The following is a 13,544-nucleotide window of genomic DNA, read 5'->3' as shown; positions in this document are numbered from 1 at the left end:
CCCATTCCAACTTTCAACTGTTAATCATTTTTCTACCTATTCAACAACTTCCCACTTACCAAAAACTTCACTTTTATTTTGAAATTCACACCCAATTCCTTTTTCCCTTCTCATTTCTACATTTTTCAACCGATTCAACCCATTCCAACTTTCAACTGTTCATCATTTTTCTACCTATTCCACAACTTCCCACTTACCAAAAAATTCACATCTTTTATTTTGAAATTCACTCCCAATTCCTTTTTCCCTTCTCATTTCTACATTTTTCAACCGATTCAACCCATTTCAACTTTCAACTGTTCATCATTTCTTTACCTATTCCACAACTTAACAAAAACTTCACATCTTTTATTTTGAAATTCACACCCAGTTCCTTTTTCCCTTCTCATTTCTACATTTTTCAACCGATTCAACTCGTTTCAACATCATTCTGCAACATTCCTTAAATATTTATTCAACTTCTTCACCTTCACACGCAATTCCTTCAGGAATTGCAAATTCTAGTTAGTGTGAAGGTGAAGACCTTCACACTATTGTTGTTCCTGTCCTTTATTATTATTATTAGTGTGAAGGTGAAGACCTTCACACTATTGTTATTCCTGTCCTTTATTATTATTATTAGTGTGAAGGTGAAGACCTTCACACTATTGTTATTCCTGTCCTTTATTATTATTATTAGTGTGAAGGTGAAGACCTTCACACTATTGTTATTCCTGTACTTTATTATTAGTGTGAAGGTGAAGACCTTCACACTATTGTTATTCCTGTACTTTATTATTATACAACTTATTCCGCTCACTTTTTTGGCGCTTAACTACTTCCACATACTTCAACCGATTCACTCCATTCCACTTTTCACTTATTCCAAATATTCATGGCAAGTGTGCTCATATTTTTCTCGTTCCAAAAATTTTCCGTTTTCGCATAATTCACAAATTTATGGCGATTTTTGCCCCATTCATTCTTAATGGCAGATTTAACATTTCACATTTACGTTGTTCCAGTTTGATATTCACATAATTCAACACATTCAAATCACATTGGGGACATTCCCAAACTTGCCAAATTCAACATTTTCACGTTTTCATCTTTTATTTTGAAATTCACACCCAATTCCTTTTTCCCTTTTCCCTTCTCATTTCTACATTTTTCAACCGATTCAACCCATTCCAACTTTCAACTGTTCATCTTTTCTCTACCTATTCCACAACTTCCCACTTACCAAAAACTTCACATCTTTTATTTTGAAATTCAACCAAAATTCTCTAAAATTTCCTTTTTTCTACTCTAATTTCTACATTTTTCAACCGATTCAACCCATTCCAACTTTCAACTGTTCATCATTTTTCTACCTATTCAACAACTTCCCACTTACCAAAAACTTCACTTCTTTTATTTTGAAATTCACACCCAATTCCTTTTTCCCTTCTCATTTCTACATTTTCCAACCGATTCAACCCATTCCAACTTTCAACTGTTCATCATTTTTCTACCTATTCCACAACTTCCCACTTACCAAAAACTTCACATCTTTTATTTTGAAATTCACTCCCAATTCCTTTTTCCCTTCTCATTTCTACATTTTTCAACCGATTCAACCCATTGCAACTTTCAACTGTTCATCATTTTTCTACCTATTCCACAACTTCCCACTTACCAAAAACTTCACATCTTTTATTTTGAAATTCACACCCACTTCCTTTTTCCCTTCTCATTTCTACATTTTTCAACCGATTCAACCCATTTCAACTTTCAACTGTTCATCATTTCTTTACCTATTCCACAACTTAACAAAAACTTCACATCTTTTATTTTGAAATTCACACCCAGTTCCTTTTTCCCTTCTCATTTCTACATTTTTCAACCGATTCAACTCGTTTCAACATCATTCTGCAACATTCCTTCAATATTTATTCAACTTCTTCACCTTCACACGCAATTCCTTCAGGAATTGCAAATTCTAGTTATTATTCAACTTATTCCGCTCACTTTTTCGCTGATTAACTACTTCCACATACTTCAACCGATTCACTCCATTCCACTTTTCACTTATTCCAAAAATTCATGGCATGGGTGCTCACATTTTTCTCGTTCCAAAAATTTTCCGTTTTCGCATAATTCACAAATTTATGGCGATTTTTGCCCCATTCATTCTTAATGGCAGATTCAACATTTCACATTTACGTTGTTCCAGTTTCAAATTCACATGATTCAACACATTCAAATCACATTGGGGACATTCCCAAACTTGCCAAATTAAAAAATTTCACGTTTTCACTTTTAAAATTTGCATAATATTTTGCAAAATTTCATAAAATTTCGTTTTTCACTTCTAACTTCTACATTTTTCCACCGATTCAACTCGTTCCAACTTTCAACTATTCATCTTTTGCCTACCTATTCCACAACTTCCCACTTACCAAAAACTTCACATCTTTTATTTTGAAATTCAACCAAAATTCTCTAAAATTTCCTTTTTCTACTCTAATTTCTACATTTTTCAACCGATTCAACCCATTCCAACTTTCAACTGTTCATCATTTTTCTACCTATTCCACAACTTACCAAATACTTCACATCTTTTATTTTGAAATTCATTCCCAATTCCTTTTTCCCTTCTCATTTCTACATTTTTCAACCAATTCAACCCATTCCAACTTTCAACTGTTCATCATTTTTCTACCTATTCCACAACTTCCCACTTACCAAAAACTTCACATCTTTTATTTTGAAATTCACACCCAATTCCTTTTTCCCTTCTCATTTCTACATTTTTCAACCGATTCAACCCGTTCCAACTCTCAACTGTTCGTCATTTTTCTACTTATTCCACAACTTCCCACTTACCAAAAAATTCACATCTTTTATTTTGAAATTCACGCCCGATTCCCTTTTCCCTTCTCATTTCTACATTTTTCAACCGATTCAACCCATTCCAACTTTCAACTGTTGTTCGTTTTTCTACTTATTCCACAACTTCCCACTTACCAAAAAATTCACATCTTTTATTTTGAAATTCACGCCCAATTCCTTTTTCCCTTCTCATTTCTACATTTTTCAACCGATTCAACCCATTCCAACTTTCAACTGTTCATCATTTTTCTACCTATTCCACAACTTACCAAATACTTCACACCTTTTATTTTGAAATTCACTCCCAATTCCTTTTTCCCTTCCCATTTCTACATTTTTCAACCGATTCAACCCATTCCAACTTTCAACTGTTCATCATTTTTCTACCTATTCCACAACTTCCCACTTACCAAAAATTTCACATCTTTTATTTTGAAATTCCCACCCAATTCCTTTTTCCCTTCTCATTTCTACATTTTTCAACCGATTCAACCCATTCCAACTTTCAACTGTTCATCATTTTTCTACCTATTCCACAACTTCCCACTTACCAAAAACTTCACATCTTTTATTTTGAAATTCACACCCAATTCCTTTTTCCCTTCTCATTTCTACATTTTTCAACCGATTCAACCCATTCCAACTTTCAACTGTTCATCATTTTTCTACCTATTCCACAACTTCCCACGTCCCAAAAACTTCACATCTTTTATTTTGAAATTCACACCCAATTCCTTTTTCCCTTCTCATTTCTACATTTTTCAACCGATTCAACCCATTCCAACTTTCAACTGTTCATCATTTTTCTACCTATTCCACAACTTCCCACTTACCAAAAACTTCACATCTTTTATTTTGAAATTCACGCCCAATTCCTTTTTCCCTTCTCATTTCTACATTTTTCAACTCATTCAACCCATTCCAACTTTCAACTGTTCATCATTTTTCTACCTATTCCACAACTTCCCACTTACCAAAAAATTCACATCTTTTATTTTGAAATTCACGCCCAATTCCTTTTTCCCTTCTCATTTCTACATTTTTTAACCGATTCAACCCATTCCAACTTTCAACTGTTCATCATTTTTTCACCTATTCCACAACTTACCAAATAATTCACATCTTTTATTTTGAAATTCACACCCAATTCTCCTATATTTCCTTTTTCCCTTCTCATTTCTACATTTTTCAACCGATTCAACTCGTTTCAACGTCATTCTGCAACATTCCTTAAATATTTATTCAACTTCTTCACCTTCACACGCAATTCCTTCAGGAATTGCAAATTCTAGTTATTATTCAACTTATTCCGCTCCCTTTTTCGCCGATTAACTACTTCCACATACTTCAACCGATTCACTCCGTTCCACTTTTCACTTATTCCAAATATTCATGGCATGGGTGCTCACTTTTTTTTCCTTCCAAAAATTTTCCGTTTTCGCGAAATTCACAAATTTACGGCGATTTTTGCCCCATTCATTCTTAATGGCAGATTCAACATTTCACATTTACGTTGTTCCAGTTTCAAATTCACATGATTCAACACATTCAAATCACATTGGGGACATTCCCAAACTTGCCTAATTCAAAACTTTCACGTTTTCATCTTTTATTTTGAAATTCACACCAAATTCCTTTTTCCCTTTTCCATTCTCATTTCTACATTTTTCAACCGATTCAACCCATTCCAACTTTCAACTGTTCATGTTTTCTCTACCTATTCCACAACTTCCCACTTACCAAAAACTTCACATCTTTTATTTTGAAATTCAACCAAAATTCTCTAAAATTTCCTTTTTTCTACTCTAATTTCTACATTTTTCAACCGATTCAACCCATTCCAACTTTCCACTGTTCATCTTTTCTCTACTTATTCCACAACTTCCCACTTACCAAAAAATTCACATCTTTTATTTTGAAATTCACACCCAATTCCTTTTTCCCTTCTCGCTTCTACATTTTTCAACAGATTCAACCCATTCCAACTTTCAACTGTTCATCATTTTTCTACCTATTCCACAACTTCCCAAAAACTTCACATCTTTTATTTTGAAATTCACACAATTCCCTTTTCCTTTCTCATTTCTACATTTTTCAACCGATTCAACCCATTCCAACTTTCAACTGTTCATCATTTTTCTACCTATTCCACAACTTCCCACTTACCAAAAACTTCACATCTTTTATTTTGAAATTCACACCCAATTCCTTTTTCCCTTTTCATTTCTACATTTTTCAACCGATTCAACCCATTTCAACTTTCAACTGTTCATCATTTTTCTACCTATTCCACAACTTACCAAAAATTTCACATCTTTTATTTTGAAATTCACACCCAATTCCTTTTTTCCTTCTCATTTCTACATTTTTCAACCGATTCAACTCGTTTCAACATCATTCTGCAACATTCCTTAAATATTTATTCAACTTCTTCACCTTCACACGCAATTCCTTCAGGAATTGCAAATTCTAGTTATTATTATACTACATCTTCCGCTCACTTTTTCGCTGATTAACTACTTCCACATACTTCAACCGATTCACTCCATTCCACTTTTCACTTATTCCAAATATTCATGGAATGGGTGCTCACATTTTTCTCGTTCCAAAAATTTTCCGTTTTCGCAAAATTCACAAATTTTCGGCGATTTTTGCCCCATTCATTCTTAATGGCAGATTCAACATTTCACATTTATGTTGTTCCAGTTTGAAATTCACATAATTCAACACATTCAAATCACATTGGGGACATTCCCAAACTTGCCAAATTTAACATTTTCACGTTTTCATCTTTTATTTTGAAATTCACACCCAATTCCTTTTTCCCTTTTCCCTTCTCATTTCTACATTTTTCAACCGATTCAACCTCTTTTCTCTACCTATTCCACAACTTCCCACTTACCAAAAACTTCACATCTTTTATTTTGAAATTCAACCAAAATTCTCTAATTTCCTTTTTTCTACTCTAATTTCTACATTTTTCAACCGATTCAACCCATTCCAACTTTCAACTGTTAATCATTTTTCTACCTATTCAACAACTTCCCACTTACCAAAAACTTCACTTTTATTTTGAAATTCACACCCAATTCCTTTTTCCCTTCTCATTTCTACATTTTTCAACCGATTCAACCCATTCCAACTTTCAACTGTTCATCATTTTTCTACCTATTCCACAACTTCCCACTTACCAAAAAATTCACATCTTTTATTTTGAAATTCACTCCCAATTCCTTTTTCCCTTCTCATTTCTACATTTTTCAACCGATTCAACCCATTTCAACTTTCAACTGTTCATCATTTCTTTACCTATTCCACAACTTAACAAAAACTTCACATCTTTTATTTTGAAATTCACACCCAGTTCCTTTTTCCCTTCTCATTTCTACATTTTTCAACCGATTCAACTCGTTTCAACATCATTCTGCAACATTCCTTAAATATTTATTCAACTTCTTCACCTTCACACGCAATTCCTTCAGGAATCGCAAATTCTAGTTTATTATTTATTATTACTCTTATTATTTATTGTTTGTGCCTTTTTGTTTTTTATATTGCGTCGTTTACTTGTATGTCTATCGTGTAATATGTCTTGTCACCGTGGGATAGAGAAAACATAATTTCGATCTCTTTGTGTGTCTCGGCATGTGAAGAAGTTGACAATAAAGCAGACTTTGACTTTGACATGGCAAAACTGGGAACGAGACATGACAAATCTCCCTCGAAATAAAACTTGAAATCACCTTTCTTCTTGTTTGTTTTCAATCGCGCATCGCATTCAGCCATCCTGCCCAACAGTAAAACTCATAATTGACGACACATCGTTTGATGCGATGGTGCAATCCTTGATGGTGTGTTATTGTCAAATATTGTTTGTTTTTTAATCTCCATCGCGGACCAGACGTCATACGGAGGCAGTATCACTGCGCATGCGCACTATGGATCCGATGCGCAGAATGGATGCGCAAGACACGTCAGCTATATAAAGAGCGAGAGTTCAGTTTTCTTCCTATTAGTTTCAATTCACAGTTTAATTAGCAGTTTCAATCAGCAAATAACAAAATGCGTATTACAGGTAATATTTTATTTCACAACACTTTGCCTTGTTCCTTTCGTCGCTGCTGTTCACTTCAAACACGCTCCATACGAACGCAATGCTCTGGTATCAGACGCTTGCTCGATCACCTGCTCGTTTGCTGTCACAATGTACCCTACACAAATCCGAAACATTTGTTGCGGCTCCGAGTCACGACGAGGGGCAAGTTTTGGTTTCCAAGGGTGTTTTTATTCCTCTTCAACTTCTCTCCCATACAGAGCCGCCGTTTTCACATGTCCGCACGTCACTTTCCTCTCTTTTCAGTTGATCGCGGTGGTGCCTTTACAGGCAGTCGGAGAAATCAACGGCAACAAAAAAAATACATCCAGCCTAGTTAACACCATACCAAAGACTATAAAAATGGGACCCATTGCCTCCCTGCGTGTGTGACGATCATTGGGACTTAAAAAAACAAAAACAAACAAACAAACAAAAAAATTTGGGTGCGTATTATACATGGGTACAGGCTTTTTTCCAGCATCAACATGCCATTTTTAGGGTGCGTATTATACATGGGGGCGCATTATACACCGAAAAAAACGGTAATTGATCGTCGATATATATTTTTTTTCTGTGCGGCTTGGCGGCCTGGTACCAAGTGACCCACAGACCGGTACCGGTCCGCGGCCCGGTGGTTGGGGACCACTGCCCTAGATGGATTGCCCTCCCAAGCTGATGAGCTCCATCTACCCGAAGCAACTGGTTTTGAGGCGGCAGTCACACGCCTTCGCCCCCTCTCCTGTTAGTAGAAGCAGTTCTGCCGGGCTTTGAGTCAAAGCCACGCGTGCAGGCCAGGAGTTGGACTTTGGTTGTCAGAGGCTCTTTGAGACGCATGCCTTATGGGAGCTTTTTATAGGCAGTGGGAGCTTATCCCCGCTAACGCAATCCCCCCCCCCCCCCCCCCGGCGTAACAACCTTTGGAAACTCAAAGACAGTATGATTATAACAAGGGTTAATGGGTTTCCAACTGTGTGAGTGGTCATTGAACACACCTCGCGCGGAACGCGTGTGAGAACTTAAAAAAAGAAAAGAAAAGGTGTCAAACATACGGCCGGGCACACTGTTTTGATCAGAGTAGAAGACAACATCGTTTTGATCAGAGAAGACAGACCCAACACAGCAGACAGCAGCAATGCCACTTGGTGTGCCTTATATATGGACCAAATTCCGGCCCGCGTCTAAATTTAAACTGGCCTGAAGCATTGTGTCATAAAATCAATCATAAGTGGCCCACTGAAGACTATGAATCATGAATCAAAAAGACTATGGATCATTATTTTGTGATTATAAAGTAATTTGTGGCGTCTGAAGTAGAAATAAAAAAGATAAAATGGAGAATGATTTGATTTGGATTAAAAATCTGACATGATGCAACCTGGCCTGTCACAAACACCAATATCACCCTTCTTATTTACTTATTAACGTAATACATCTAATAAAAAATTCATTCACTTTCATAAAATTGTTAATTTATTATTTTAATCTTTAACCATTTACTTTTGAAGTTTACTGATCTATCTGTTTAGTTTTGTACTTATTAAAGTAAGCCTTACGTTTATTTTGAGTGTTGTGTGATATTAATATTATTGATATATTGTTATTGTTTTCAGTTATTATATTGTGATTGCATTAATGGTGCGCCTTATAGTCCGGTGCGCCTTATATATGGACAAAGTTTTAAAATGGGCCATTCATTGAAGGTGCGCCTTATAGTCCGGTGTGCCTTATAGTCCGAAAAATACGGTATTCGTGGAGTTGATGAGACATTGATTGTTACTGAAGAGTTTCTTGAGTTGGTGCCAATGATGGACACCACAACAGCCGAAGACATTTTAGACATTTGTCTAAGGAAATCTGAGGTGTTTCATACGTAAAACAAATGTTCATTAAATTTCAACATTTTCCTAATACTCTTGTGCTTCTTTACACTAAAAAAAAGGAAGGACATGATATTTTGGTTATTTATAACAGACTATGGTATAATTTTAACAGTCCGGCCCACTTGACATCTACCGAGGCCGCGTGTGGCCCACAATGTGAAATGAGTTCGACACCCCTGCCCTAAACCATGACGTTGAACAATTTTTTCAGGTCATTTGTCAGTTGTTTTGAGGCTCCCATGTTGCTACTCTTCAGAGAAGATGCAAAGAGGAGAGCAACTGCCCTCACCAGTGCTCCATCGTGCCAACCCCTTAATATTTATTTACAATTATTTGTGATGTAATGTAAAGCTTGTTTCATATATAAGCATAGATTCACTAAACAAGAGATAGGAGTAATTTTCCGTTTGCAATCCTTTTGATCATGCACTTAAGCTTTTTGCAAATATTTCTGTTTATTATTCTCATTGGTTTTAATTGTCGTATATGTTCAGAATAAAAATCGCTCACTGTGTCTGTAGGGGGTTATCGGATAATATCTTCTAAAATATGCATACAATACAGCTGTCCATTTTTGTAGTGCTTGCTAGCAAACAATATGAACAAGAGGAATATTGTTAAATGCTTTGTGTAGCTAATTTTTGTGACGTTATGCATACTTTGTCAGGCGAGTAACGGGTATAAACAAAAAAACTCAACTTCCAACATAGCGAATCAGTCGATTTTATGAGCAAAATTCACAATGACACTTTGAGTTCAAGACTTGAGTTTTCAAAAGAAAAGATAACAATAAGGACTATTCCCAATCAATCCTAACAACCAAATGTTTCATTTCCCAAGGTGATTAATGTGACGAAATGTTATTTTAGCAAGTGTTTTGGTCTGTCTTGCAATCTTTAGCTAGGTATAGCAAATTATCAACTCAGATAGTGCTCATTTAGAGTTGACAACTTCAACCACCAACTGTATCTAACCCGTGCATAGATCCCGACACTAGCAAACAGAAAAAGAAACTTACAAAACACATTTCGAGGCTTGTCATTGGACAATAGCAACTACATCATGCATTTCGTATTCAGGGCACAGTTTCCAGATTGGTTTTCTGGACAGAGTATCCTACACAGTAACGAATAAATAAATAAAAAATGTGCAAGAGATAAGTACCAACAATTTCAAAATGATTTTTTGGGGGGAAAAATGAAGAGGATGTTACCAGATATGTGGTCCTCTTTGATGGGCATCTTTAACATGCATAAAATTGACCCTCGGCCCCTAAAGTATTCCATAGTGCGAGTAAATTTTTCGTCTACTCACACAAATGTAACCAAGGAATTAATCGATTTTTTTTTTTTTATTATATTATTATTTTCATTCAATTGTTGTCTGTACCGCTTATCCTCACGTGGGACAAGTGTGCGCTGAAGCTTATCTCAGATGACGAGTAGTGGACACCCTGAACCGGTTGCCACCCACTTGCAGGGCAAACATAACAACAGTACCTGGAGAAAACACCCACAGAGGAGAACATTAAACTCCTCACCGGAAGGCCGGAATCCAATCCTGCACCTCTGACCTGTGAGCCGACGGCCTAACCGGTGCTTCATTGTGCCGCCGCCGCTTTTTTTTTTTTTTTTTTAATAATCATAAAGGGATAAGAATTTAACAAATGTTTTTGAAATTTATTTAAAATATCAACATAATAGATTTTTTGAGGAAAGTGGTACTTGCAGCTCTAAAATTTAAAATCTGACACAAGATCCATGATATTGGTATTGGCTTATCATACTCGTGATCAGTATCAGCAGTTTAAAACCCTGATTAGAACGCCCATAAAAATGTATCCAGTGAAACCTCGGTTAACGGAATACAATCCGTTCCGACAAGTCGGTCGCTATCCGAAACGGTCGCTCTCCGAATCAATGGTCCCCATTAGAAATAGTAAAATAAATCAAAATAAAATTAAAAAATCAATGAGAACAGTTATAATACAGTAAAAATCTAATCAAATAAACGTAAAAATCGAATCAAATAAATGTAAAAAATTAAAGAAAGAATTTAAACATGAGAAAACATTTAGTAAACAAAGAAGAACATCTTATTTTGTTCTTCAGTTGACGTAGGTGTTCGCTAACCAACCGCGCCTTCTTTTTTTTTTTTTTTTTCAAAATTTTTGGTCATTATCCGAATTGTTCGCTATCACTGGCGAAGTGAAATACAGTACTTGAACTTGAGGATTCTTGAGGCGAAAATAGTCCTAGGAAGTAAATGAGTTTTAGTAGCAGTTAATAAACTTACAAATAGTTTCAAACATTGCTGTACCCTATAGATTTTCATACTTTTTTTTTCTTTGCCATGTTGCCAAAAATACGTGAGATTTTGTGCAAATAACTTGGGTAGTTTCCAAAATTAAACCAGTTACTAGGCACATTTGGAAATGCTTCTGCTAGCCAGTTGGCTGACTTGCACTTTGTTTACGGGGTATAATGTGGCGCGGGCGAAGCAGTCACACTTCCTGTCACTCAATTAATGTTCCATTTAGGAACTTGCACCGTTGGGTATGCCTGTTATCATACCAAAGTGTCCCATATTATAGAATCTTTATATTTATACTTATACTGTTGCACTCCTAATAATCAGTAGTTTACACAATCCAGTGTGCCAAAGTACTAATAGAAGATTTTTTATTTTTTTTCTGTGCTTGTTTAAAGGCTGAGGTGATGTACAAGAGGAACCCAAAATTGCTAAATCAGCTACAGCACTGTGAGGATTCTGGGATCCCCCTTGTGGCGATTCTTGGTGAACAGGAGCTAAAAGATGGCGTTGTCAAACTCCGTGTTGTGGCCACCAGAGAGGAGGTACAGTTTGCAGTGCACTTTATTGTGCAAATTATTCAGACCGTGTTCAGTTTTATTTTAAAGAAAATGGAGGGAAAAGAAATAGATATTGAGATGGGCATTATACAGTGCCTTGTGAAAGTATTCGGCCCCCTTGAACCTTTCAACATTTCGCCACATTTCAGGCTTCAAACATAAAGATATAACATTTTAATTTTTTGTCAAGAATCAACAAGTGGGACACAATCGTGAAGTAGAACGAAATTTATTGGATAATTTAAACTTTTTTAACAAATAAAAAACTGAAAAGTGGGGCGTGCAATATTATTCGGTCCCTTTACTTTCAGTGCAGCAAACTCACTCCAGAAGTTCAGTGAGGATCTTTGAATGGACTGGTGCCAGCGGAACCGCCTCCAGATTAACAGATAAACAAAGGAGCTGGTGGTGGACTTCCGCCGGCGCAAAGACCCCCCTCGCCGGTGAACATCCAGGGAACGGAGGTAGAGATTGTGGACTCTTACAAGTACCTGGGTGTTCACCTGAACAATAAACTGGACTGGACTAGTAACACTCAGGCCCTATACAAGAAGGGCCAGAGCAGACTCCACCTGCTGCGCAGACTGAGGTCCTTCGGAGTGAGGGACAGCCTCCTGAGGACCTTCTACGTCTCTGTGGTGGCGTCCACCATTTTTTATGGGGTCGTCTGCTGGAGCAGCGGCATCACTGCAGCGGAGAGGAAGAGGCTGGACAAGGTGGTGAAGAAAGCCGGCTCTGTCCTCGGCTGCAGTCTGGACCGGGTGGAGGTGGTGGGGGAGAGGAGGATGGTGGCTAAGCTGTCCTCCATCATGGACAACGTCTCCTACCCCCTTCATGAGACTGTCAGAGCCCTGGAGAGCTCCATCAGTGACCGGCTTCGTCACCCACGATGCACCCCCGAGAGGCATCGCAGGTCCTTCCTCCCTGCTGCCATCAGACTATACAACCAGGCTAAATCACTGTAGCTTTAATTTAACGTGCAATAATAACGTGCAATAACCGTGTGTGAAGTCATATGTGCAATATCCGTCTACCTCATACTCTTTTTACCTGCTTTTGCACTGTTTTTTCCTTCCCTTGCACTGTTTTTTTATCTAATCATTTCTTTATCTCCACTGTGTGTAAAAGTGCATTGTGTACATACTGTCCATATTTTTTTAAATTATATATATCTTTTACTTTTTAAAATCTTTTACCCCCTTCCCTGCATGCGTGTGTGCGTGTATGTTAAGTGTACTGCTGCTTACACAGGAGTTTCCCCATTGAGGAAATAATAAAGGACTATCTTATCTTATCTTATGATCCAATGTTGTCCTAAATGACTGATAATGATAAATAGAATGCACCTGTGCGTAATCAAGTCTCCGTATAAATGCACCTGTTCTTTGATAGTCTCAGGGTTCTGTTTAAAGCGCAGAGAGAACCATGAAGACAAAGGAACACACCAGGCAGGTCCGAGATACTGTTGTGGAGAAGTTTAAAGCCGGATTTGGATACAAAAAGATTTCCCAAGCTTTAAACATCTCAAGGAGCATTGTGCAAGCAATTGTATTGAAATGGAAGGAGTATCAGACCACTGCAAATCTACCAAGACCCGGCCGTCCCTCCAAACTTTCATCTCAAACAAGGAGAAGACTGATCAGAGATGCAGCCAAGAGGCCCATGATCACTCTGGATGAACTGCAGCTAACTACAGCTAAGGTGGGAGAGTCTGTCCATAAGACAACAATCAGTCGTGCACTGCACAAATCTGTGTGTTGACACACCAAACATGTGGAAGAAGGTGCTCTGGTCAGATGAAACCAAAATTGAACTTTTTGGCCACAATGCAAAACGATATGTTTG

At 37.1% G+C, this 13,544-nt stretch overlaps 1 protein-coding gene across 8 annotated transcripts in view; it reads left to right on the top strand.

Moving 5' to 3' along the window:
• The window catches only part of hars (histidyl-tRNA synthetase), a 94,827-nt gene that overhangs the window by 69,484 nt on the left and 11,799 nt on the right, over positions 1 to 13,544 (top strand). For 5 of the 8 annotated variants that reach the window (XM_061285633.1, XM_061285647.1, XM_061285618.1 and 2 more), the window contains one exon: positions 11,538 to 11,684. The exons of 2 other annotated variants lie outside the window; for them this stretch is intronic. In XM_061285633.1, coding sequence (XP_061141617.1) covers positions 11,538 to 11,684 — 147 coding nt within the window. Of the gene's footprint in view, positions 1 to 11,537; positions 11,685 to 12,010; positions 12,994 to 13,544 lie in introns of those variants that run through there. One more of the 8 variants, XM_061285625.1, reaches the window with a different exon arrangement.

This window comes from Syngnathus typhle, linkage group LG1 (genome assembly GCF_033458585.1).
Source record: "Syngnathus typhle isolate RoL2023-S1 ecotype Sweden linkage group LG1, RoL_Styp_1.0, whole genome shotgun sequence".
NCBI classification, from domain to species: Eukaryota; Metazoa; Chordata; class Actinopteri; order Syngnathiformes; family Syngnathidae; genus Syngnathus; species Syngnathus typhle.
The sequence above is the reverse complement of the archived record's forward strand: the minus strand, read 5'-3'. Positions and strand labels throughout refer to the sequence as shown.